The sequence below is a fragment of the Serinus canaria genome, chromosome 3, assembly GCF_022539315.1.
Source record: "Serinus canaria isolate serCan28SL12 chromosome 3, serCan2020, whole genome shotgun sequence".
Taxonomy (NCBI): domain Eukaryota; kingdom Metazoa; phylum Chordata; class Aves; order Passeriformes; family Fringillidae; genus Serinus; species Serinus canaria.
The window spans coordinates 100,697,398-100,725,317 of record NC_066316.1 but is presented as its reverse complement, the minus strand read 5'-3'; the positions used below and the strand labels follow the sequence as shown (position 1 = coordinate 100,725,317).

The following is a 27,920-nucleotide window of genomic DNA, read 5'->3' as shown; positions in this document are numbered from 1 at the left end:
ACTTTCTTCAGTGCCCAAACCCTACTGGCCTGTTGTGTAGGAAGGACAGTATTTTCTTTGCTGATTTAGTTGATTAGATTGTGAACTCTTTGGGGCAAGGCTGTTGAATTTTTGAGCCATGAACAGCACATCAAGATAGCAGTTACAGAAATGCAGTCAAATTGCTACCAGTCCTTTTAGTTGCTGTTTATAAACCACGTTAAGACCTGTCTAATGAGTGGAAGGAAATTTTAGCATCAGTATTCCCTATCTCAAATCTGAATAAAATCTTTGATGTCACATCTGCCTATTATTTTGAGATGCAGCACAGATAAATTCTCTACAGCTTGTCCAGCGGGGTGGGGAGATACATAAAATCAGTGTTTCACAAGGAAGTTCTGAGAAATTGCAGAACAATTGACTATTGCAGCAATAAGGGACTAGCAGTCAAATGCCTGCTTAGTGTTTCTATTTTCAATGTCATTTTAATTCAAATTTATGCTGCAGTGTTGAACATGAACACATTTTGAAATACTTACATTTACCATCTGGTAGATGTAATAAAATTAATTTTATAATCATGTAAAACAGTAAGTTTTTGGTTGCGTTCCTTGGTAACAGCAAATTTTTCTGCCTTGAGGACAGGAAGTTGCTTTTAAGCATGGATATAGCTTTTCTCAATAAACAAGCAATTATAGTGAAAATATTTTTCTGATTTCATTTATAAACATCCTTATAATTTATCTCCTTTGTAGTCAGCAAAATCTGTTGATGAAAGCTGTGGCTCTGTCACACTGACACAGAGTAAAAATTGAATTTGCAGAATAGATACCAGTGGGCAGAAGAAGGTCGGAGTCTGTCTGCATTAGTTTTCCTGCTCACCATTCTCATACAAAAATAGCATTTTTCTGTTATCTCAGAGGAAGGAGAGAGTTGAACTGACTGGATCTTTTTATTGGCATTTCCATTTTTTTTTTCAAACAAAAGGCACACTCATCAACCAAGTCAGTCAGCACCAGATTGTCAAATTACATAGCTTTAGCAATAAAGCATTTACAAGTCTATCAGATGCATCTGTCTTGTTAGATCAGGAGACCATTACATTAGTGGATATCTGTAACTTAAGGACACAGTTCAGATGCAGCAGCATTCCAGAGTTGCTGTAAATACTGGTTTTAAACTAATTTGATTTCAGGAGTGAGATAATGTACCAAACTAAACCACTGATTCTGCAGTGTTTTAGTTTGGTGCATTATCTCACTCCTCTGCTGTGCCAAAGGATTTTTTTTTCAGTCACGTATGATTTCCACAGTTTTATTAAACTTTATCACTCTTCAAATGCATCATCTTACAGTTTTTGTAAAACCTTAGGTTTCCAGAAGCTACATAACTAACTTGTGAGGCAGCTTTTCATATTTGAACTCCTTCATCCATACCACAGGTGATGAGTATGAAGCAGTAACAAATCTGTAGAACAACATGAGTCAAAACTTTGTGCATTGAAAGTCGATAAAATGAGTGCCCTCAACATTTTGAGCATCTAGTAGGATCTAATCTGTGAGGAAAGAGTCTTATAAGATTTAAGGTGAGTCCCAAAGATTTGATCATAAGCCAGAAAAGTTGGATTTATTTGATGAGAAATTTTAAGTGCACAGAGTTTTTGATTCAACACTGAATCTCTCGTAGGCTATGACAAGCTCATGCTGTTGGTGTAGCCAATATTTTGCTTTGGGAATTTCCTGTATGATTCTTTGAAGGAACCATTAACATATGCAGATGTTTGTATATTCTTGATTCTGAACATCTGTAGTCTCTCAGTAATGAAATTGTGTGTTTTAACAGTTTAACATAAGGTTTGGCTTTACTTAATTTGTATTTTGTTTTATAATCTATCATGAGTATAATTTCTACAATTAATTCCCCTAATTGACTTTCCCATTGTGGTAAATATTTGTGCAGCCTTTTAATGAGAAACATGATGCCAGCTGTGTTCTTCTGCCAATGAGATTGCCTGAAACTAAGGACAATCAAGTCAGAATTGAGCATATCTGTTGTTAAAACTGAAAACCCTTCTTTCCTTTTCCTTGCTTTTGTTGGTTTGCGGTTTGTTTGATTTTTTTTTCCCTCTTGTTTTCATATTTCTTTGGGGTCATCTGAAGTTCATGCCTGGCTATGGGCCTCATTATTCTGTTTATTGACAGGTTCTTTACAGGCACTTGTGTTAAGAGGGCTCTGAGCAATTCATGGTGGGTTATCTTGGCATAATTAACCTCAGAGTGGTTTGGAAAGATGTTTTGGGGTTTTGTTTTTTAAAAAAAGAAGGGGAAGCAGAGTGGTATTGTTCCAGTACCCTGTGTTACAACATTGAGTCATCTGAATAGATTATCCAAAATTGCTACAAAAGAGAGTGTTCAATTAAAAGTGGATTTTTAAAAATCTGTTACTACAACAAAACAAGAGGCTTGACTAACCACAGCAACTCATCTCAGCTAGCTTTCACTTTGTGAAGCTGAAATTTCTACCTTTTTACACAGAGCATGCTCTGTTTCTGCTGAGGGAGGTGTCTGCTTCCTCACTGTGCTCTCCCTCTGATTCAGAGAGCCAAATTTAAGTTCTCTCTGTGTGTTTTATACAGATCCATCTGTCTGTCTAGAAATATGTATGTATATACATACACACACATAGTAAATATAAATAAAAACCTCATTCCTATGTGCTGTTTTAAGGTACTGCTTCCTTCTGGCAAGGAACTATCACTGAAATATCTTATTTCATGTTAAAGAGAAGTGACATGCATCTAAAATGTCTTATAAAGAGTGAATTTTCTCTAGTCTTCTTAAAAACCTCAAATCATTAACACCATAGAAAGTTCACTTAATTTTTATTACTCTTATTGAGAAACATAGGTGACTTGAAAAAATGGCCATTGTAGAGAGAAATGCTGCAGAATTGCTCTCTTGTTTGAGAATAGAAAGGAAATTCTTCTGATTGATTTCTATTGAATTAGCTTGTGTTCTGTCATGAGCAATCATGTTGGAAAGATCCAGTTGTCCAAAACACAAAATTATGGCACTAGATTAATTATGCTCATAAAAAAATGTAAACCAAAGTCTGTAAAGATGCATTATTAGGCAGAATTACTGGAATTCAGTTCATGTTGAGCAGGATGTCTGATCTACTCTCTGCTTCTAGTAGGGGTCTTTTTCTGACAGCTTTTCTCATGTATTGATATTGCCTTTGCCATTTATTGCCATTTTTATGGTTATCATTAGATCTTAAAATTTAGTCTGTGTTTTGAAGTAATGTGCTGTTTGTGAAGATACAGTAAAATGTACTCAGTGGGCCATCCAGAATGGTTTGTACTTGGTTTCAGTATATAAAGAGCTAGTTTTCTGAGAAGGAGATTTGGGGATGGGTAAGCAGTGTGAGAGCTTCTGTTGTCTAGCTAGTACTTAACTTGCTAAGATGGTAAATTTTTTGGAACCTTAGAGATTAACACCTTCTGTCCTCTTTTTCCTTTCTTGTTTATCTCCTTTCTCTTTTCAACCTTGTCATTTCAATACCTAGTATTATAATATTATATATTATCAAGTATATATATTACAAGTGGGTAACTGATGTCTGCTATGTGACATTTGCAGTAAAGAAAAATATTTCAGGTGGACAGATCTAGGGAACATTTTTCACTGTCTGAAATGTATGGTGCTTTCAGATATACTCTGGAGACAGAAGCAAACAATTTTTCAACACTAAATATTTTAAAGTCACAGATTATGTAGGCAACTCAATAAATGCATCAGTAATGTTTGTTTTCCAGCCTTTTTTGAAAATTTGCCCTTGATGTATCAGAGCCACTTTGAAGAGATTGGGATGCAATCTTTAATCTTTCAGAGTAGCTGTAGAACTAAGGGAGACTTTGTCCATGTTTGATGTCTTAGAACTACTTGGGCTGAAACAGAAAAGTTAACATTTAATGCTGTGTATCTTCAGCAGAATTATGAGATGAAACTGAAGTGTTTGATATTCTGAAAGTTTCTGGACTCCGGAAGAAAAGTTCAGCGTTAGAATGTGTTAATAATACAGAGGGAGCTACTTTGTTATTGTAACAAATAATTGTTAAACTCTAAAAACTTGTGTCTGTCAGGTAGGCAGGGAATTGCTATTCCATTTGTGAGAGCCCTCCTGGTGTGATATCCAAACTTTTAAACAGCAGTTTTTTCTTATTTAGTAGCAAGTTGGTTCTCATTTGCAGCAAACTTCCCTCCACAGTCAGACCTTTTACCTTGCACATTTTTACCATGAAACTGCAGGCAGTAATTATCTTTAAAAGAACCTGTCATCAGCTGGAGTGAATTCACGTCCAGGCAAAAGCTGCAGGTTTGCAACAGAGATAGGCACTTATCCCAAGACAGAATTGTCTGGGAGCTGATAGGGCAGTGGTTTGGGTTTTTTTAAGTTCAAACACCTGTGCAGAGAAATACTGTATTACTTGTTAGCAAGCATTCTTTGCTGGGGAGATTAATTGAGAAGCATCTTTCAAGGCTCTTTTCTAGGTGAGAAAAGATGAGGTGCTGTAAATTCAGATCAAACTATTGAATTTTCATGGGTGAGGGGGAGTAGTGCATATTAGGAAAGCACTGGGCATAGCCATTCTTTGAAAATGTGTGTGTATACGTCTGTACATTGTGAAAAAGAAATTTAAGGAATTTTTGTTTGTTTGAAGAAGACAGAGATCTGATCCTCAGAACTAATCAAAGAATGTTCTTGTGTGAGATTACATTGTTCTAGGAATGTCCACCTAAGTCATTCCACATCTTCTGTGTTCTCCCATTTTATTTGCATGTAGTTGAAAATGAGAGATAAGAAAATGGGTTTCTGGGAAAATTATGTTCACTGTGTTTCCTGCATTATTTTGGAACCGTGTTGTTCTTCACAGATATTTCGTCAATTGCTTTTGAATCGTTGATTTCTGGGGGTAAAAAAATAATCTGGTGTCGTTAGTTAGTTTGGATTTTTTTTGTCTCCTTCAGGTAGAGATAACAGATACTGAAAATGAAGAAAAAAGATACCATCTCTTCCTGGGACTTCTGGAGTCCAGTCAGAGTCTGTCTGAGTTTCAGCACTTGGTCCTGCTGCTTCAGGCTTGGCCACCGATGGACAGGAGCAATGGGTGAGTGTTTCTTCAAAGAGCCGGTTAAGAAAAGAGTTCAAAGTCTTGCTTGATGTCATGTTGTTTTCAGTCCAATAATTCCAACCTGGCTGGTAGGAGTGTGTCCTTTGGAAAGGGTCATACTGGGAGGAATAAATGGTTTATTTAAAGCAGAGTTGAATCAATCAGTTTCTTGTAAAACCTGTATATATACATATGTGGTCTCTGTCATGGAGGAAGGCAGAAAAACATTTTATTGCCTGAACTGTAGCGCAGGAGAGTGTTTTATCTACTTATAATTTCAAGCTACGTGTTTTGCTCTTGTTTTTAGCAGTATCAACAGAGTCTATAAACAAAACCCCAGAAAGTTCTGACTGTTCTTTATATTCAAAGTTAAACTTTGCAGAAAGGCCTCTGAAAAGTGATGATGTTCAGATGGATGTGGCAGACAGTCTGCAGGAGGCCTGGGAGGGTAATGGTACCATGAAATAGCACTTCTCTTGTCTAGACCTGTTACTTCTGTCTCTGAATAAAGCATCCAAACCAATTTAAAATTAAAATAATTCTAAGACTTCAGAATTGCACCTGTCAAAGTGGATATTAACTGGAAGTAGTAATTTGGAACATCCAGACTATAGGCAGTAAAATATTTTATCAGTTCTTTGGGATTTTCCTGTGACTTTCTGAATTAATTTGGAAGTATAGAATACAGCAGCTAAATTTTTAAACTAATTTTTTAACTAATCACTTCAGAGATATAAGTAGTCAAATAAACTCATGTGGAGGCAAGGATCACATATCTTTCAGAGAGCAGTAATATTAATACATTTTTTGGCTAACCATGTTTGACAGTAGTTAGGTTAGAATCATTAAGTGGTATTTATTTTGGATTACTTAGGGGTATTGCTTACAACCTTTTTTAACTTTGGGACTACATTCACCCACAGTGTTTATGTGCATTGATTTTTCAGAGAAGTTAAGGCTCATCTTTTTCTGAAAAGTAACTATCTTAGGTACATGTAGAGAACTGGTGGGTTCAAGGTAATCTGTAAAGGTTTTTCACGTTCAATCTTGCACTTTGTTTGGAATTTCTGGATAAGCATTAACCTAAATTCTTTAGTGACAGTTTTACAAGCCAAAAATTGTTTTCAGTACATTAAAAATTACGAAGACTGCTGTGGGATCTGTCACAAATTCATGTTTTAACTTACATTTTAAGTTTCAGTTTTGATTGTAATTGAAAATTGGATGCCTCAGTGTGTGGGAGCTGTCAATTGTTTTATAATCTACACGCTGCCTTTAACCAAAAAACAAGACTTAAAGAACAAAAGCTCAAGTGAAATACTGCTGCAGTTGGCAAAATCCCTTTTCTTTGTGTTGAACAGAAAGACGAAAGAGTTTGTGAAAGGAAAGCCCTTCCTGTATATGGGCAGTTCCTGTCTATTGTTCTGTTACAGAGGACATAAAAAAATTAGATAATTGTGTCTACCTCTTGGTGTTATGTTCCTTCAGTCTGACTTCCTAAAGTAAAGACTAGAAAGGAGAAAAGAAAAAAAAAAAAAGGTGTAGTCACAGCTAACTGTGGATCAAATTTCAGAGTGGGGATACCTCTTCAACTTCATCCACCTTGGAAGGGAAAATTTCAGGAAATACTTAGGTCACCTGAATCATAGCTCTTTTAGAGTCTAAAGTAGTTCTTATGGCTGCTGGGCTATTACTCAGTCACAATTCTTCCCTCTTCTCCCCTGTTCCATAATTCCACATTAACAGCATTCAGCTATGCTTAGCAGCCTAGGGGTTTATTATGTATGTGTATATGTGTTCCTGAAAAGCCTGTCTTTAGGATGATTGGGAGTAAAGAACAGGAACTGTTTTGTTAGTGGTATTTTCAACAATTTCATTTTAAAGCAAGTTGTATTAACAAATTTTTGAGCAAAGAGGAAAAGCATCAAGAATTTAAAACTATATGTATTAACATTTTTGTTTACTCTTTTTTACCTTCTCTCCTTCAGAAGGAGGGTCATTATTGCTTATTGTTTCCAGCCAATGTAACAATCCTTACAGGAACTGGGGAATTTTAGTGTGAGTCATGTGTGAATACTTAGGATTTTGGTTTTCAATCTAGCAGTAAATATCTAATACTTAGAATTGAATATAAAGCTGGAAAACACAATTTACTTTCTGTAAAGGTTTAAAAGGAAGGAGAAATAAAAGAACTAAGGTTTGAGGGGGTTTTTGGTAGGATTTTAATTTTTGTCACCTCTATGTTATTCAGTCCATACTTAATGGTTTTTTTTTGAGTTCTTGTATTCTGAAACACTCCAGTTAAAATAATACTTATTATCACGAGTATGATTCTCTTCTTGTCATAATATGCTGTGTTTACTGTGAGAAAACAGGTGGGAGCTTGGTTGTTTCAGTCAGCATTCAAAGCTGTACACTTCTTAAAATTTTATTTTCATACCCTTGTTATGCATGCATGCTTCTCCACCCAGATGGCTCATAGTCAGATGTCATTTTAAACATTTCATAAAGGTGTTTCTTAAAAAACATTATTGACAGTACCTGAAGCTCTGCGGTCCTTTGGAATTTGCTGCTTACATTCAAAAGGCATTTTTTATATTTAATATAAATATTGATAAGGTGTTTTGGAACTGAAGTAACCCCAGTGTTAGAGACTCAGTACTTTAGTTCACTTTTTTAGTCTTAATCATGGTTTTTCCTCTTTTGGCTTAGGGAAAAAAATTTCTGGTGTTTCTGCTGTGGTTTTGAAGTAATTGCTTTTTTCATAATGAGAAGTAATTTTTTACAATCACAGTTACTGAAGTAAAATTCAGGAGAGAAGAAAACTGAATTTTTCCTGTAGGTATCATCAGATTATGGTAACTTAATTTTAGTTTTAATTAGAGATAGCTGATAGTTGTTAATAGGGCACAGGAGTATTTCACATAGTTATAAGGAATTGTGATGAGGAAAGCTTTATATATGTAAACTGCATAATCTGATATTTTACTTAAATAAATTTGCATATAGCAAGCCTTCATGTCCTTGTATCTTTCCATTTAGTTTTGTGTTTTGTAGTTTGATTTTTGTTTCCTTCTTCTAATGGAAAATTCCTAGAGATTTTCTTAATGTGCTCTGGGAGCAGCAGCTATAGAAATGGAAATTCATTTTGACTCTGTGCCTCTAAGCAAGAAATGGATCACAGAGCAGGAGCTATCCCTTTAACTAGTGGCAAAAATGGAGTTGAAGGGATTTTTTCCTTCTCCTGCCCTGACTGGAGACTCACAGGTTCAATGCCTCATGTTGTGTTTGTTGAATAATCTGGCATCTTGGGGTTTGACCCATCACATGGCGAGGAGCGGAGAGGAGGAGCTCTGCTGTTCCCAGCCAGACTTCTGACAGCTCTGTGCTCAGTGACTGTGACTGATGGAAAGGCTCAATTAAGTTGTCAGAAGGAAGAAAGACAGTGACTTCTATTTAATTTGCATTCAGAGTTTCCCACTCCTAGCTTGTCTGTCTGGTTTTTGTGTTGGACTGTAATGGCAGCTGCGTGCGGGGCTGCCTTTACTTGAGTACAGCATTTACTTTTGGAAGTGGACGATGAGCAGGAGAGAGCTTTTATCTCTGAAGCTGTAGATATTGGTAGTTGTCCTCTGCAGAGCTGTCAGACACTTGGTATGCCAATCCAACAGACTCTCTTAACAGACTCCATTTACAATTATATTAATGTGTTGCTTTAACAATTGCTGCAAAAAATAACTTTGAAAAGCAGCACTTTGACAGCACTTTACTGCTTCTTGTCACATGTACTAAATGAGTATCTTAATTTTCACTAAATAATAATGCTAAACTGCCGCTTTTGGTCCTGCTGTGAATTGGTTTTTTTGTTCTTGGGTTTTTTTTAAGCTGAAGTGGAAAGTTTACCATGTCTTTGGGATGCTGATTACTGACCAGAGAAATTGATGGGGTGATTTTTAAAATGCCTCTTGTACCTTCTTAAGTTTATGCACAGATGAACACAGAGTTTGTGTTATTGTGGCTTAATACAATCGTTGTATAAGCTGTAATTGTGCATGCTTTTAGCCCACTGTGGGTGAGAATTGAAATGCATCAACTTAATTTACATTAGAAAAATGGCAGTGTAGGTGTGTTCCAGTGTTGTTCTTTGTGCTATCAGTTAAAAGTGGTCTGTTTCCCATTTTGTCACTACATCCACTTCTAGCCAGTACACCTGTTCCTAACAAAATTATCCAAACTATCTCCATGATCTACCAAATAGTGGCTATAGGTGAAAAAATGTAAATATGTTGCAGCAACAGAAAAAAACTTCACACTAAACACTGCATTTGCTCTCCTGCATGATGAAATATACTTGTATCTACTGTCTGCCATCTGTTTATGTCTGATTCTGTAATGGTCACATAGCATGAAATTCTGTGAGAAATTAAAAGAATATTATAAATATGTAAAAATAATGAAACTGTGTCCATATCTACTAGCAGAGTTCAGATGCATGTAACTTCACTTCCTTACCCTTTTTGGATAGGCTGTGGAGAAAAGTTACTTTTGTTTATACTCATTGGACCTGAATGTGAATCTGGCTATATATTTTCCCCTCAGAAGCAAGAGACAGATATTTGAGAAACAGAAGCTATTACAGTGTGATCAAAGCAAACAAAATTAGGAATGCTGATTCCTGTCACCCCTCCCTGATACTACTCTGCTTGGGAAATCAGTTGGTGTAAAGCCAGGAGAAGATCCTGTGCCATTCCAATTTGATCAGTCTTTATCTGGTGTCTGATTCCTCAGGGTTTGCAATAAGCATGTCATAATTCCATGTAATTTAAATTTCTTTTTTGTATTGAAAGAGTGATGGCATTATGGACAGTGACTCATCTCAAAACTTTCATCTTTCTTTCATGAAGCTGTGCTTTTAAGTCACACATGAGAAACAACCTACAGAAAATGGTATATGTATATTTATATTTCATATGCATCTCTTTTTTTACTGGGCAGATCATGCACAGATGATAATCCCTGGGTGAAACTGGGGGCTTTTATGCTGCAGAGGTGCCCACCTGAGGAAAAGGAGAAGACAGGAAATGAAATTTTGAAAATCTGCCGATCCCTGTATGAAACAAAGCACATGCTCCCTGTCAAGGTAAGTTTTAACTTTGGGTATCATGTTTGTGAGTCCTGTTTTAAGGTCCCAGCTACAGGTAAGATGTTGCTGTAGTGGATCAAGTCCAATGGAGAGTTAACAGCGAGGCTGAGAACTGGATTCAGTGTGTCTTGGGAAGAGATGACTACAGGAGATCATGTCTTTTAAGCAGTCTTAGAGTCAGTCTCTTTTCAGACATGCTCAGTTATAGGACAAGAGGCAATAGAGATGTGTTACACCATCAAAAACTCTCATTGCACCCAAGGACAACCTTTTTCATCTTTAAAGTAGTGAAACATGGAACGGGTGGATTCCTAGAAAAGACAGGGAAAATTTATCTTTGTAGGTATTTAGGTCTTGTCTGGATCTGGCACAGGCAGTTTGATATTGTTGGACTTGCTTCAAGTTGGAGGCTGGTTGGATTAGCTGATCTTTTTAAGTCTGTTCCAGTATAAATTATACTGTAATGTATTTGTAGAAAGGCTTTAATAATCTATTATCATTTAAATCAGTGTTGCAAAAACTGTTACTTAAATTATCAGTAATTCTCTTACTAATAAATCCTTAAAGATTTAGTGAGGAATGCCTGAAAAACAGTGATTGAAAAAAACCTTACACAAGTAATTGCTAAGTAGTAACTATGATATTCTAACTTGTCTTCCCTAACTGTATATGCATACTTCAATAGAAACATCTCCTAAGTAGAAAATTATTGAAGTGTATTGTATGTAAACACTGTATATTAATGAAGACAGACTGGAGAAGTTCTTAATAAACTTCACACAATTTCAGAGTAGTCATGTGTATTTTTAGTAGGCTGATTAATCTCATATAATTATCTTTATGCAGTCACTGTCTGTAATAGAAAACAGCTGATGTTAGGAAGAGAAGCAGAATAAAAACAACACATTCTTTTTAAAATACAGACAGGTGGGTGTGTGGGTTTTTGTTTGTTGTTCGTTTTTTTTCCTAGTCCAACACACTGATCTGAATCAAGTTCAGAAATCTTTGTAAAATGTGATCCCAGAAGGTGGCAGTAAGCTGAAATGATAAGTACGTTTATCAATTTATTAATCCCACCAAAATTCTTTGGTGGAAGGCAGGTCCCTGGGACTGGTATATGTAGCTTTTCTTTGTAAGGTGCTGAAATGATGCATTACAGCTTGTAAACTCACAATCTTAGTGTGCATAGGAGTAGCTGAACTTTGTCAAAGTAGAATGTTCTGCCTCACCTCAGTGACCAAGGGAGAAAAATCCCTGTGAATGTCACTGTCATACAGCAGTCAGTTCTGCTCATCAGGGTCATGGTTTGCATTTCTCTTAGTTGAGTAAACTTGTCCATGATCTCCATGGCAAGCCACTGTTAAACAGAGTTTTGATATTGGTAGACAGCTTTGGTTGGAGATGCCTTCCTTTGTTTTTTTTAATGGTACAGGATGTTGAAAGAGTTCATCATGTAGGTATGACTATACAGGTACAGATAAGAAGTTTTTCCAATCATCAAGGTTGAAACAGCCTTACTGATGTAAAATACCTTTTTATGGCTGGAATGCTGTGCAGTGACAAGGAGTTGCACTAAAATGTGTAGCTGTACAGTTGCCTACAAACACAGGCTGTATTCCTGTAAGTCACTGCTTGGGAAGGGGGGGAATGGCATGTATGAATTTAAGTAATTTATTTGTATGTATGGCTACAGTACTTAGGTGCTCAAATGACCAGTTTGCAGGTATGTGGCTGAATAAGATGAAAATGTGATCACTGACAATTAACCTGTTTAGATGATTTGACATTTCAGTAAATAGACTGATTGAGATGATAAATCTGAAATGATGGAATTCTAAAAACTGAAACCAGTTATTATCATGAAAAACATTTGTCATTCAAGTTCTCCCCCATTACAACCTTGTCAAGGTCAAAGATTGAAATGGAAAATGCATGTAACTTCAATTCATGTGGTCTAGAAGTTAGAAAAACTATCTTTGGATATAGTCATGAAGGATTTAACTCTTTTTTTCATTCCACTCATTTCATTTCATTTCATTCCTACTAGTTTATCTAGTTTTTCAAGCCCAGTACTTTTTAAATGTCTTTTGGTTAGTTGCATAGCTTTAATCGTTGTATGTGTGTCTGTGCTTTGCAGGGTGGTATTTTGTTGGGGTTGTTTGTTTGTTTAGGGTTTTAATTTGCATTATTCCATGGATAGATACCTCCATTCCTTTTAGTGGAAAAAAGCATTGTTTTATTTGCCTGGAAGACACATGCTTGGACTGTCCAACATCTGCACTGCCTGATGAATCCCTTTAGAAAGGGATAAATCCTTTTCCCATCAATGCTAATTGTTAAAAACGCGACTCCTCTGAATATCTCATGTTCTTCTCTCAGTCTGTGGGTCCTGTGTCAGTTAACATGGGAGAATGCATCTAGTCCCTTATCTGTAATCACCCTGGAGTCCTAGAGGCTGAGATACTTAACTCCTAGAATAATACAGCAGACAGTTGGTCTCCTTTTTTTCTAATCTTTGTAGCTAGTTTTTCCTGGGGTTTATATATGATTTTAGATTTGTGATTTTGTCCATACACAGTTGTGTCTGCTAATTTTCTTCAGATAATTTTGAATTTAAATGCTGCTTTTCAGTCTGTTTTTAGCCTCTCCAGACATAATGCTGTTTGTACTCATTGTCTGGCCCTTCAAGCCATCCATGAAAATACTGAATACTGGACCCAAAACGACTCAAATATCCCATATGTCATTGGCCTTGCTGATTCACAGTGAGCCACTGATAGCTGCATAACTAGAGAGAAGACAAAAGTTGTCATACAAAAGTTTCAACTAAATCATGGTAATTCAGATTCTGAACTGGGCCTTCCCTTGACCTTGTCACAGATAATATCAAACCCCCTCTAAGCAGTGCCTCTCATGACAGGCAGCAGCAGATACTTGAATGTTTTCAAGTGCTCACTGCAGAACAGAAACCCACTTATGTTGCTCTGAGAAGTGCTGTGGGTGATGCCTTCCTTCCTGGGCTTGGGTTTTCAATTCCTGTCCAGAGCAGCCCTGTAGTCATTAGTGGCAGTGATACAAGTTGATACTTGTACTATTTGGACAGCCTTCCATGGCTGGCAAGCTGTCCAGTCCCTTCCTGTGGAAAAAGAAATGCAGTTATTGGAATGTGTATTTCTTCTTCAGAAGAGATTATGGCTTCTTCTGTACTTGGGCATGGTAGTTAAGACTGAGTATGTCTGCTAGACATGCTACCATCAGGCAGAAAGTTATTCCACTTGTCCAGCTGGTTTTGAGAGGGAAATGTTACCAAGCATGGTAAAATTGCTGTTTTGCTCAGATTATGTATTTTATGACTCTCGAAATTTATTTTTCTGAATATGGCTGCAAATACACATTTTCAAGAAAGGAAGTGTATAGTGAATCCATGACTTTTCATTCAGTAAGCTTGCTGGAATGGCAGGTATGCAGCTTAAAAGAAACCCAGTGGAATATGAAATTACCCGAAGTTTAATAAGCATTTGAATGCTCAGACAAAGCTTAATGTATTTATTTAGTCTTCTAATTCCTTGATCCACATCTTATCATTCACAACAAGCATGCCCATTCCACTAAACTGGGAGGAGCTGTTGACTTCCTCAAGGATAAAGAGGCCCTGCAGAGAGACCTGGAAAAATCACAGGGATGGGCAATCACCAACTGTGTGGAATTTAACCAGGGAAAGTGCTGGATTCTGCACCTGGGATGGGGCAGCCCTGGATGGACAGACAGACTGGGGAATGAGAGGCTGGACAGCAGTGCCACAGAAAGGGACCTGGTGGTCCTGGTGGATGACAAGTTCAAACTGAGCCAGCAGTGCCCTGGCAGCCAGGAGGGCCATCCCTGTCCTGGGGACATCAGGGACAGCATGGCCAGCTGGGCAAGGGAGGGGATTGTCCTGCTCTGCTCTGCACTGGGGCAGTTTTGGGTGCCACAATCCAAGACATTAAAGTACTAGAGAGAGTCCAAGGGAGGGCCATGAGGATGGTGAAGGGCCTTGAGGGGAACCCATAAGAGGAGTGACTGAGGTCATTTGGTCTGTCCAGCCTGGAGGAGAGTGAGGACAGACCTCACTGCAGTTACAACTTCCTTGGGAGGGGAGGGGCAGGCACTGATCTCTGCTCTGTGGTGACTGTGACAGGACTGGCCTGAAGCTGTGTCAGGGGAGGCTTAGGTTGGATATGAGGAAAATGTTCTTTCCCAGGGGTGTTGGGCACTGGAACAGGCTCCCCAGGGAAGTGGTGACAGCACCAAGAGTGACAGAGTTTATGAAGCGTTTGGACAATGCTCTCAGGCATGAGTTGTGACTCTGGGGGCTGGTCCTGTGCAGGGCCAGGAGCTGGACTTTGGTGATGCTTGTGGGTCCCTTCCAGTTCTGTATATTGTGTAATTCTAAGCATCAACAATCAGTAGCAGTACTAAATATGAGTTAAATGGAACAAGGCTGAATAAGAGAACAAGGCTTGCCTTAGTGACTCAGAGCTTAGTGTGATGGAATATATCCTTCTAGGCTGTTTTTCTTGAAGGTGTAAATTTAGAAAAGACTGAGCAAGTACAGCCAGAGAGCTCCCTGTCCCAAGCAAAGCCATGTATCTGTGCAGTACATTACATTTGGGGTATTTAATGTCTCCTCATCTTCAAATAATAATTAAGCTTTTAGCCTCACAGCTGCTGAAACTATGCTACTAAATGTGTGGATCATCTTGGTCATTAAATTGTTACAGTTGTCATTAAAGTTCAAGACATAAAAAATACATTACTTGCATTCTCTTAGCTTAATATTTAGCTGATGAGCTCCTTTGACAATTGCTCTCAAATTGTTAGAGTGAAACAGAGAGCATCTCTTAAGAGATGAATACCATTCTCAATGTAACTACCATACAATATCCAGAGTCCCTAGTGTAAAGTACCTTGGAAAATGGGACATCTCTGATGGGCCTTGTGGGGAAATGGTTGTGACAAGCAACCTAAATTCTCAGAAATGAGAAAAAGGGAAAGGGAAGTTATAATTTGATTTATTATATAATTTGTGGGTTGGAATACTTTTTGTATAAATGGACAAATCACTACAACATTGAGGAAAATAAAACAGCTCACATGTAGGACATGTTGTTTGGTTGTTTAACTAAGGGACAAGATAAAGTTTTGGAAGTGCACAATAGATTTGTTGAGGGATTTTTTTATTCTTATTTTAGAAGGTATTTTATGGCCAGTTTTGTCTTGAAGTTGTGTGATGCTAAATGTATGGTGTACTATCAAATATAGGAAACTAGATGTATGGCAGAAACTTAATTTGCTAAGTCTTAATTGTGTATAAAGTATTGTATAAATTTTTGAAGGTTTTTGCAACAGAAACATTATTCAACTCTGGTATGCACTGTTATTTCCTCTTTATATTGTTCTACTTTTCTGATTGCATAATTGAGTTACAGAATTGTCACAGGTCTGTCAGTGTTTCTTCCTGTGTTTTGCAGTTTTTCAGTAAACACAAAGATGTTAGTCCCACAGAGAGCTGTGGGACTGCTGTTGTTTTTCAGTAAAACTCCTGGTTGTAATGGTGATTCAGTACCTGCCTTGTCTTAATCTAACAAATGTTGCACTTTAACCAGCATTCCACATTTTTAAAATCTGTTCTTTCTAGTTTCCAAGGATGTGTTTCCAACTGGGAGTTCATTTGTTGTGGAAGTGTGGTTTTCATTTTGTATTTGACATAAAATTTTCATAAATTTTATTGTGAATGATGATGTTAGTATCTTCAGAGATCACGCTGAGAGAATTTACTTTTTATTTCAGTGTATAAAAGAATTATGTTTGCTGCTGCTTAACCAGTCCCTCCTGCTGCCATCCCTGAAACTGCTGGTAGAAAGCAAAGACCAAGACCTTCATGCTGTGGCACTGGAGCAGATAACAGCTGTTGCTAAGGTATGAACAGTTTAATGAACCACCTTTCAGAGGCTGAGGTAATAAGTTAGCTCTTTTATCTTGGTGTAGTAAGCAGAGACTGCTGAGACACTTACCATTGTTAAGGTTTTGCACAGCTATTGTGTCCACAGTGAGCAATAACACAGGGCTGGTGAGAGCTTCTGTACATACTTGAGGTGATTAAACCTCATAGCACTTCCTTTAAATGCTTGGTATGCTGTTTTATGTCAGTGTGGTGGAACTGAAACTGTTCTGATATAGGAAGTAGATTGTTACCTCTGCGTTCATATTCCCTCACTTTGGGGTTTTTTAAGTGATAATAGTATGTCAGATGACTCAGCTGGTTTCTGACAAATGTGGCATCTGTTTATATACACTTGGAGAGCTGTTATGTCACTGGTTTTGTCGTGATGGTATGTTTGGGGACTTTCCTGCCATTCTAAACAGACTTGATGCCAAAGTTTCTGAAGAAGAAATCTAAATATTGCCTTTTTTTTGGACAAGAACTGGAAGACATTAGTGCATATTTGTCAGTTGCTATATCACATAACATAACAGTCTTTTCCCTGTATGTTTGCTTTTCGGCAAATAAGAAGGAACACCTAAAAAGATGAAATGTAGTCTCCTAACCACAAATTTTCTGAGTTTTTTACAAAACAGTTGTATAAATATTAACCACCAAAGCAATAATACATTGATTGTTTTCTTTTACCACATGCAATTTTAGATTTTATTTCTATAAAGCAAGGCTTTTTGGTAACTTTTAAACAAGATGATCTCATTGAAAAGCAAGCACAGATCTGATAGTCTGATATATGCATGTACTTTCTCATCTCTGTGTTTTTGTTAGCCTTTTAAAATTGACTTCTTTGACTAATTCTGAAGCTTGTCAGCAGGAATAAGTGTCCAAATACATTTTATTAAACTATTTTTAAAGCATAATGCTGTGCAGTAGCACTTGCTGAATGGTTACTAATTGTATTGCTCTTGAAACTGGCCATTTCTTTCTAGTGTGCTCCAGCTCTACTCTAGGCTGATTACATTATATTGGAGTTTTAGGGCCAGGAGGTAATAAGTTGGCTTATTAGCTTCTTGCTAGTATAAAGCACTTTGTATAGCTGTGCATGTCCAAAATAATGTTGGGGTTTTTTTGGCTTTCTTTTACAGGAGGCAGCTTGATAAGTTGTTTCTAATTTTTCCTTCTAAATCCAGTATTAATCAGAGCATATAGTTCTATAAGAGTGCTGAATAACCTAGAATTTTTGAAGCAGTTAGCTTTGGTCTAATGTTTTACTTTAAGTCAATGAAGATTTACCTGTTGACTTTATTACATCAGGCATAGAGCTTTGCCAGTACCTGGAATGTGACAGTGTTAGAAAAGCAGCTAGTACAGAAGAGTGCTGTGCTAAATGTAAAAGCTGTTCCTATATTGTATAAAAAGTACCTCTTACTCCTTGTTTTATATGCATCTCTTGTGATTTCATTATTTGCTGTTGTACTGAAAGAGCATATATTACTTAGCTATGCCAAAGTTGTTTATTCAATATCATTTTCTGGGCATACTTTCTGCTTTTTAAAAAAAAATATTCAGACAGTTAATGCTTTTTGTCAAATTCTAAATTAATTTTTCATAGGAAGGCCATTTCTGCTTACATTAAACAGGAAACAGACAAATAACATCTGGCAGAGGGGAATCATGGCTATTGATTCCCTGATCCAGTGCTAACACAGCTCACAAACATGGCTGGGAGAAAAATACAGCACTTGCTTGCTGATAGGATGTATTAGTTCGCCATTTGTTGTCTGCTGCTGACAGCTTTATGGATGTTTACAGTTAAGGATGATGCTGAAGTGCTGATACTAGAAATTGTGCAGCTTTTGCCTGTAATAAACCAACCATGTTTTTGCGTAAGCTTTTTTGAAATTGCAGACCCCTCTTTTTATTGTGTATCTTTAAATGAACTGCCACTGGTCTTCTCTGAGTAACAAAATAACTGTTCTTCCCCTATGTTGTATGCTGTGTGAGTAATTTAAAATAACAGTTTACCTAAATAACCTTATTACTGCCAGTAGAGCCCTTAAAAGCCAGATTGTTTTTGAGAGGGATTTCAGTGTTGTCTGTGCACTGTGCACTTTCAGAGATGAAAACTGTTTTTTAAACATCTGAGAGAGGAAGTTAATTCTTAGGTAAGTTACACTATAATACATTATACACTACCTATAATACATTATAGGTTCTGTTGGTACCTATAATGTTAAAACAGCTAACAAGTGGGGGTTAATATAAGCAATGCAAATACTTGTTCAATCAATACTTTAATAGAAAATGGAACAAGAAAAAAGCTGTTCTCTGAAAAAATACTCCAGCTTTATTTGCATGTTATAATTTCAATGATGAAGTACTGAATCTACCTTCATATCATGTTTTACTGAAAAATTTAATAGGAAAAATCACACATTTTTTGTGGAATAATGGAATTTCTAGTGTTTTCTAGTGGATCCCATTTATGGCTATTCACTTAATGGGCCTTAATCTCTAAAAAAAATGGTTAAATTATAAGCTAATGGTGATTCTGATGAAATATCTTTCTCCGGTTTATTTTTCCAGGACTTTTTATGCCACTGGTTTCTTCTCCCCTTATTTGTTCTATAGATCTATACTCCAGGAAGGAATAAAAAGAAAAGCCTTTTCATCTTGAATAGTATTGGAGAAGGGAATTCTCTGGGAAACAGTGGTTTCAGATTTTTACTGCTGTTAGGTCATCAGCAGCCCTTCCCTTTCATAACTTGTGGATTTTCTGATGCAGAATTTATGGGTGAAATTTTTTGCCTGTTGGTATTGCCAGAGCCTCTGGATGCCTGCACAAACAGGGCTGATGGGGAATTGGATCATCCAGTTCCAAACCCTGCGTGGGCAGGGACACCTTCCACTAGACCAGGCTGCTCAAAGCTATCCTGGCCTTCCACTCCCAGGGTTGGGACATCTACAACTTTTCTGGGCAACCTGTTCCACCCTCACAGTGAAGAATTTTTTCCTAGTATCCAGTCTGAACCATTTAAAGTCAGATAATTGGTTTAGATTGGGTATTTCCTCTTGTCTTATCACTCCATGCTCTTGTGAAACATCCCTCTCCAGCTCTATTGTACTGAAAGGCTGTTGTGTGGTCTGCCCAAAGCCTTTTTCTGCTCCAGGCTGAAAAGCCCAACTCTGTCAGCTAGTTTTCATAGGAGAGGTGCTCCTAAGATTGTCTTCATCACTTCTCTGGACCCCTTCCAGCAAGTCCATGTCTTGTGCTGGAGGCCCCACACTTGGATGCTGTTCTTTTAAGTGCTCTCATAAGAGCAGAGGTACCACTTGATTACCTACACTTCAGTGCTTGAAAGCAGATATTAGCCAGTATCCAAATAGGAAATCCCAGGGAAAAAAGTCAGTTCTCCTTAATGTAATTATCCCTATTAGATCTTTTACTTGTAACCATGGACATTGTGTGTGGGTATCATGCTAAATCTACACTGTCAAATTCTGCAGAAGCAGAGATGGATATGAAAAATGAAAGTTATTCCCATTTTAACCTTACAGATTTTACTGTAATGAAAAATTTATCAACCTTAGCATGGAGTTCTAGATAGGCATAATGATGTTTCTCTTACATATACACTCTGATTCTGTCATTATTGTGGGTCATGGTTTATTCGCACAATATGGAAGGTGGTTGGGTGTTAATTTGTGCAGAAGATAACTTGCACCTCTGAGACCTCCTTAAACTGCAGTCAGCTGCATTCCATATCACTGCAACAGTGATTCTGGGATTAGCAGTAGTCTTAGTTTTATGGCCTAGTTAGGGCCTTGGGATAGCAAGGGCTGTGCATCTGCAGGCAGATCAGAAGTGATTCATTAGTAAGATCTTGACTGAGCTGTCTGCCCAGAAAAAAGAGCTTTTTAAAACTGAGATAGCAAGGAGGTTGTTTTTTCTTGCTGGGTTTTACTGTCTTACAGACTTAAAAAGAAAGATTTTTAAAATGAAAATGTAGTGTGTTTAGAAGTCTGTATCTACTGTAGGCTAATACTTGGCATGTATGGCAAGCAAAAATAATTCTGGATGTTGATTTCCATTAATATTTTTTAAAATGTTACATTTTGAGGATCAAAATGCCATCTGGAACAGCATCCTGGCTCAAACAGATAGAAGAATTACAAGTCTAGTGAGGAGTAAGAATGGGGCAGATGTAAAGGCTCTTTCTCTGAAATAATACTTTCCAAACTTTTGGTTATTTTCAGCTGTATGTATCTGCTAAGTAATTGCCAGTGGTTTTCTTTCTTGGTTTTGTTCAATTTCTCCCTAAACTTGGATGAGGTTTTCCATCTTGAAGTATCATTTGACAGAGAATTCAACAGTGAAAAAAACTCTTTTTTTTATTTTCTCGTAATCTGATCCCACTAGGTTAATTTGATGCTTCATATTTTTTACTTAATAAGATCATGTTTTTAATTAATCCCTTTATAATTTTGGTGATGTTGCTATCTGCCCCATGTCCTTGAAGCTGTCTCTTTTTTAGATTGAAGAGTTATAGTTTTGCTGAGCAATTTCCTGCATAAAAAACTTATACTCTCGGTGGTGTGTTTCTTTAAAAAGATATGCTTTCTGTGTTTGCCTTTTATATTGTTTTAGTAGTTTTTTTTTTTTACTTTAATGCTTGTTGTTCTGGTTTAAAATTAATTTTAAATAAATGTAGTCTTAAGCTACATTTACATTGATTTAATTTAAAAAAATCTTACAGTTCTATTTAAACAGAGCTGTTCAGTGTATTAGGTGTCTCAGTTAAGGTTTGTAAACATGTATCAATTCATTGACTAAACTAATGACTAGAAATGTCTCTATATGTGCAATTAATACCCCAAAAATTGGCATGGTCTGGAGCTGCAAAACTGGTAAATAGTCAGTTAAGCTTTCTTTGCTGTCTATTTTTAAATGCAGCTCTCATTAAACCTTGATGTCACTGTGTTCTTCCCACACCTGCCAGACTCTACATGATTTACCAAAGAATGGTGGAACAGACAGGGCCCTTAACTGCACAAAGTGCATTCACAGGGTCTGGTTGCCATCATGTGTCTCCATCCAGTTGCCTGAAGACAACTAAATTACAAAAGTTTCCCCTTTTTTACTAGGTTTTCAGACAGTTTCCAAGTCAGAAAATAGGGAATGTTAATCAGTTTAAACCTACTGATCTGTTTGGGCCTAAGGATGAGCTGTGGGGCAGAACCCAAGAGCCTTTTTGTGAGCTGTTTTGTTACATGTGAAACCACACTGATCTCTTCTTTGTGAGTGCAGACAGGTTTCTCTGCTTGTGGGTTGCATGGGTATCTTCATCCTTGAAGTATAGCTCAGGTGTTTAATGGTTTATGCTAGGAACAGTCTTCTTTCAGATTTGGCTCTCTCAATTTTGTACATTTCTGGTATATAAAATCACGCTAATCTATAATACTTTTCTTTAACTGAATAGTAGTCTAAAAAAAATTAAATTAAACATTGCATCTGCTCTCACTACTGTAATTCCTATTTGTATTTTATGTTCATAAAATCAAACAGTGAAGCCCTGTGTAAAGTTACACAGGGCTTCACTGTTTGATTTTATGAACAAAATCACTGTTTGATTTTATGAACATAAAATAGAAATTCAAGAACGGACCACACAGAGCTTCAAGGTGGGAGAGAATATCCCTTCAGTCCCATTTCAGAAGAGATGGCAGCTGTGTGGGTAATAGCTTAGTGTGCTGCATAGTGTGCTGCAAGATGCCAACACTAGAAATTTTGGCATCAGAATTGTTTAGGTTAGAGAATACCTGTGAAGTCTCACCAAGTCCAGCTGCTAAGTCAGCACTGCAAACTCCTCTCTAAACCAAGTCTCAACCACTTCCCTGGGCAGCCTGTTCCAATGCTGGACAACTCTTTCCATACAGAAATGTTTTGCTAATATCCAATGTAAACCTCCCCTGGCATGTCCTGAGGATGCTTCCTCCTGTCCTATGCCATGTTCATTAGGAGAACAGGCTGACCCCAATCTGACTGTAACTTCCTTTCGGGAAGTTGTAGAGAACAATAATTCCCCTGAATTCAGGGGAAATTCAGATTTCCCCTGAACCCTCTTTTCTCCAAGATAAGCACCCCCAGATCCCTCAGCAGCTCCTCATATGACTCAGTCTCCAGACCTTCCCAGCCCATTGTCCTTCTCTGGACATGCTCCAGCACCTGTGTCTTTCTTGCAAGTGTGAGGCCCAGAACTGGACACAGGATTTGAGGTGCAGCCTCAGCAGTGCCGAGTGCAGGGGACCATCTCTGCCCTGGTCCTTCTGGCTGCTCTATTGCTGATCCAGGCCAGGATGCCACTGGCCTTCATGGCCACCTGGGCACACTCTGGCTCATGTTCAGCTGTTTGTTGACCCATTTTATTTAATGATCAGCCTGTCTTCAACAGGAAAACATTTCTGTTGTTAATTTTTGGCAGTTACTAAGTAATTGAAGGCTAAGATTGAATAGCCTAAAGGCTGGACATCCCTACAGTTTTTAGAACTGTTTTGTAGACTGGACCTTCTGTGCTAATTAGATTAAAAATGGCTCGATTACAACTGTAAAGTGCCACTGCCAATCTCCCTTTGTGCAGTAGTCATATCCTGTGTAGCAGCTGAATTGCTCTTCAAGGGTGCTAAATAACTTATCATAGGGTGCTTATTACTTGCTGGTAGCCTGGTACCAATCGTGTACGTTGGCACATGATTTTTATGGAAAATTAAGCACAAAGTAATCAGGAAATTTTGTTTTTCCTTTTAAATTAGGAGGTGGTTTTGTAAATGTATCACAATTTGATTAGTTTATTTGTAACTGATAAGGTGCACTAATTGAAAACTATTGTCTAGCTCTCCTCGGGTCCTGTTTTTGTCACAGAATCACAGAGTGATTTGGGTTGGAAGGGAACTTAGAGATTATCTTGTTCCAGTCCCCCTTCCATGAACAGGGACACTTTCCACTAGACCAGGTAGCTCAAAGCCCCATCCAGCCTGACCTTGAAACACTCTCAGGAATGGGACACCTGTAGCTTCTCTGCACAATCTGTGTTAGTGCCTCACCACCCTCACAGTAAAAAATTTATTGCTAATACCTAATCCAAACATGCCCTTTTACAGTTTCATCATTCCTCCTTGTCCAGTCACCCCCTGCCCTTGTAAAAAGTCCCTCTCCAGCTCTCTGGTAGCCCCTTTTAGGTACTAGAAGGTGCTATGAGGTGTCTCCAGGGCTTTAATGTTTCCAGACTTAGCATCTTGCTCTGTCCTCATAGGAGAGGTGCTCATCTGATCATGCTGGTGGCCTCCTCTGCCCTCTTTTCAAAATGTCCATGTCTTTATGTTGGGGATCTCAGAGCTGAATGCAGCACTTCAGGTTGGGAGGGCAAAGGGACAGAATCCCCTCCCATGCCCTGCTGCCCACACTGCTTGGGATGCAGCTTAGGATATGATTGATTGGCTTTCTGGGATGTGAGAGCACATGGATGGGTCATGTTGGAATTCTTGTCCACCAACATCCCCAAGTGCTTCTCAGGGCAGCACTCAATCCATCCTCTGCTCAGCCTGTATTTGTGCTTGGGATTGCACCAACCAGATGCAGGTCCATGCACTAGGACTTGTTGAATTTCATGAAGATTGCTCAGGGCCGCCTCTCAAGCTTGTCAGGGTCCCTCTGGGCAGGGTCCCTTTTGGTTTATGTAGTTTTTCAATTGTGCTTCATTAAGTGGTAAATTAACAGAGTGCTGTATTTCAAAGAACCCAGGAAGGACATATCAAAATAAACTGAAGTAGAATTTAAAGTATTATATAGTGTTATTTGTAAATCTAGACAGACAAGATTCTCAAGAGAGTATTATGTTCTCATTTATGAAGTAACCACATTTTTTGTGGCATCCAGGATGTCTCTCAGAGGTAGCAGCTCTGTTTCACATCTTTCAATATGTTACATTCTTTTGAAAATCTCATCCTTGCTGTGAGTGCTGATTGAGTCTGTGAATGTTGCCTGTCATATTAACATGTGAAATGTAATGTAGTATATTAATATTAAGTGACCAAAATCTAATATACTCTGCTCTGACCTTCCTCAGAGTGTCATTCTTGATATGGAACTAAATAGTGTGATCTGTGCTGCACTGGGACTGAAAACCTGTCAAAAGTCTATAAAGCTGGTGGTGTAATCCCAGGCTGTTAAGCATTCTTAATCCTTAACTTTGTGCAGGTCAGATATTTATATTAATGTGGTAGAGTGTTAAAGACATACCTTTACATATTCTGACATTTGCAAAGCCTGTATCCCTGTAGGTTGTCTGTGGGGAATACTCCTCTCACTTTGAAGGTCACACTGTGCAGTCAGAACCATCGTGACATGTTCTGGCTGATGGCTGTATCTGGTAATTAATTTTTAATTACTTTGAATTTCTCTTTCTTTGTAGGTTGATGATTCCTCTTGTGATGCTGAAATACTCTCCTTGCTCCTCAATGCCAAGCTGGTGGTGAAGTGCATGTCCACTGCCTTCTGCCCACGCCTTATTGACCACCTCCTGGCTAACCAGGGGCAGGGGGGCTGGGATGTGGAGGAAATTGCACAGCAGCTCAAGGAAGCAGGGTTCAGTGCAGAGGCTGGCTCTCTCCTGATGGCTCATCGAGGGACCCATCCTGCACTCAGGACTTTCACTACTGCCCTCCAGGCTGCTCAGCACTGGATCTGAAAATGTTGGATTTTTGCATTTGTCTGCATTTTTGCTGGAGATCTTACACAAAGGGAGAAATTGTTGCTCTAGTGAAGTAACAAAGTGAGTTATTACCTACATTTTGTAGAAAACATGCAGCACACAGTAAATTCCCATATACTTCTAATTGTTTAAAAAACTATTGGTGCAGACTGTATCATTCTGTTGTATGATTAGCAAAGCAATGAATCTGATTGTCCTTTCAGATGAATGTTAAATGCTTACACTCAGTTACATATAAATGAAACTTTAGTAAGGTGGCAGGCTATACACAATTTGTCTTAATTTCTGTAAGTAATTTCCTCTTGTCATAATGTAAAACTAATGTAAAAATATAAAGATATATATAGAGCAAAAAAGTCACAAGAGTGATTTTTGAGAATTTCAAAACCTTAAAATTCAGTATTGTGCAATGTTGTTATCACAGCTTTTGTTTGCAATAAAGAAAATATTTTGCATTTAATGTACTATCTCTTTCAGCCTTTTAGGCAGATAAATATTTTCTTTCTTCAGCCCCTTTTCTGAAATTCCTGTCTCTTCTTAGTGATGTTTATTCATGAGGACAAGCTAAAGTCTAAGAGAGATTTTTCTCCACCATTTGGGAAGCCCCATTTTAAATCCTGAACATTTGTTGATACCATTGTGAATGTACTTTCAAGTATTTAGTTACATTTTTCCTGAGTTATGAAAAATTGCATAAATGTGTATATTTGCAGAATCACAGAATATGCTGAGTTGGAAGGGACCCAGAAGCATCTTTGAGTCCAGCTCCTGACTCTGCACAGGACCGTGGGCCTGAGAGCAGTGTCAAAATGTTCCTTGAGCTCCATCAGGTTGTTGCTGTGGCCACTGCCCTGGGGAGCCTATTCCAGTGCCCAACCACCCCCTGGGTGATAAACCTTTTCCTAATATCCAATCTAATCCTCCCCTGACACAGCTTCAGGCCATTCCCTCAGGTGCTGTCACTGTCCCCACAGAGCAGAGATCAGTGCCTGCCCCTCCCCTTCCCCTCCCAAGGAAGCTGTAACTGCAGTGAGGTCTGCCCTCAGTCTCCTCCAGAGACCAAGTGACCTCAGTCACTCCTCACACAGGTTCCCCTCAAGGCCCTTCACCTCTTTGTTGCCTCCCTTGGACACTCTGCAGTAGTTTAACATCTTTCTTACCTTGTGGCACCCAGAGCTGCCCCCAGCACTGGAGGTGAGGCTGCCCCAGTGCAGAGCAGAGCAGGACAATCCCCTCCCTTGCCCAGCTGGCCATGCTGTCCCTGATGTCCCCAGGACAGGGATGGCCCTCCTGGCTGCCAGGGCACTGCTGGCTCAGTTTGAACTTGTCATCCACCAGGACCACCAGGTCCCTTTCTGTGGCACTGCTGTCCAGCCTCTCATTCCCCAGTCTGTCTGTCCATCCAGGGTTGGCCTGTGCAAGAATCCATCAATTTTTCTTGCTGAACAGATGGTTGCTGATTGCCCATCCCTCTTGATTTGTCAAAGTCTCTGCCTTCAAGGGAGCCAGCAGCTCCTCCCAGTTTTGTATAATCCGTGAACCTGCTCAGTACCCCTTCCAGTCCTTCATCCAGGTCATTTATGAAGATGTTGAAGAGCTCAGGGCTGAGGATGGAGCCCTGTGGAACTCCACTAGTGATAGGTGGCAAGTCTCATGTCACTTCATTCACTGTCACCCTTTGTGACTGACACATGAGCCAGTTACTCACCCATCCCATGATGTGTTTATTCAGCTGTGTGCTGGACATTTTGTCCAGAAGGATCCTGTAGAGATATCTCCTGTAGGAGAACGAGGATCAAAAACTTCCCTGAAATCCAAAAAAATGACAATGCTCCTCCTTTTAAGGTGGGTTACTTTGTCATAGAAGGAGATTGGGTTGGATAAGCAGGACTTTGCTCTCATGAAGCCATGCTGACTGTGAGCAGTGACTTTTAGGTGTTCTCAAATATCTCACAGAATAAGCTCCATAACTTTACGAGGCACTGATTCCAAATGCTTTTCTGTCTTACTAAGAACAATTTTTTTTTTGTTTTCAAAGGTTTTTTAACAAGGGCACTGTCTATTACACTGCATTACCTGAAGGGTTTGATGGGTTCGTGTGTACAGACACTCTTAAAATTAGTCTGTAATTTTTTGCCTAATCTTGTGTTATAATTTTGATGTAACAATTTACAGAAACATTGTTTGTTATAAGATCCATAGGACATAAAACATTGGAAGCAATCTCTAGGGTGATCTATTGTAGCCTCCTGCTTACAGCAGGATGCCTGTATGGCTAGAGTAGGTTGCTCCAGCCTACATTCAGCTGGGTCTGGAAAACCCCCAAGGATGACTGTGTTGGCTGTTCCCATGTTGAAAAGTTTTTTGTTTGTCCTCTTGGGCTCTGCTTTGTTTTACCAGCTTTTACTGACTGTGAAAATGGCTCAGATGTCAGCCTAACTTCCCCATTGCACAGGATTTGTAATGAGACTTTTAACAATGCTTTAATTCTTCAGATTGCTAACTTATCTTTTGTGTTTGCTAGTCCCAGCTGTACTTCAGTGTTTATTGCAGGTTATATCATCCATGTATTAGCATACATTCCAAATTCCAATTTCCATCATTCAGCTATATTGCCTTAATTCTGTTCTCTTATGTTGGCAGTCCCAAGAGCCCCAGACTAGTAAAGCAGTATATTGGACTTGCAGAGGAAAGAAAGGAAAAAATTAAAAAAGGTAATATAAGTGGTAATCAGTAGATGTGCAACATGTACACCTCCAGAGAAAAAACCTTGAGTTATTCTGTAGAAGATATTTCAATGCTTTACAGAGGAGCATTTTGGTCTGGAGGTTTTGTTCTCAGGTTGGTAAATGCAGTGCTAGATTTTCTGACCATTCT

General features: G+C 38.4%; 1 protein-coding gene across 1 annotated transcript in view; it reads left to right on the top strand.

The window, feature by feature from the left end:
- Window positions 1-25,503, top strand: part of NBAS (NBAS subunit of NRZ tethering complex) — a 158,422-nt gene extending 132,919 nt beyond the window's left edge. The window contains 4 exon segments of the mRNA XM_030236096.2: window positions 5,010-5,149; window positions 10,148-10,292; window positions 16,125-16,253; window positions 24,744-25,503. Coding sequence (XP_030091956.2) covers window positions 5,010-5,149; window positions 10,148-10,292; window positions 16,125-16,253; window positions 24,744-25,019 — 690 coding nt within the window. The 3' untranslated portion in view covers window positions 25,020-25,503.
- The last annotated feature ends 2,417 nt before the right edge of the window (window positions 25,504-27,920 follow it).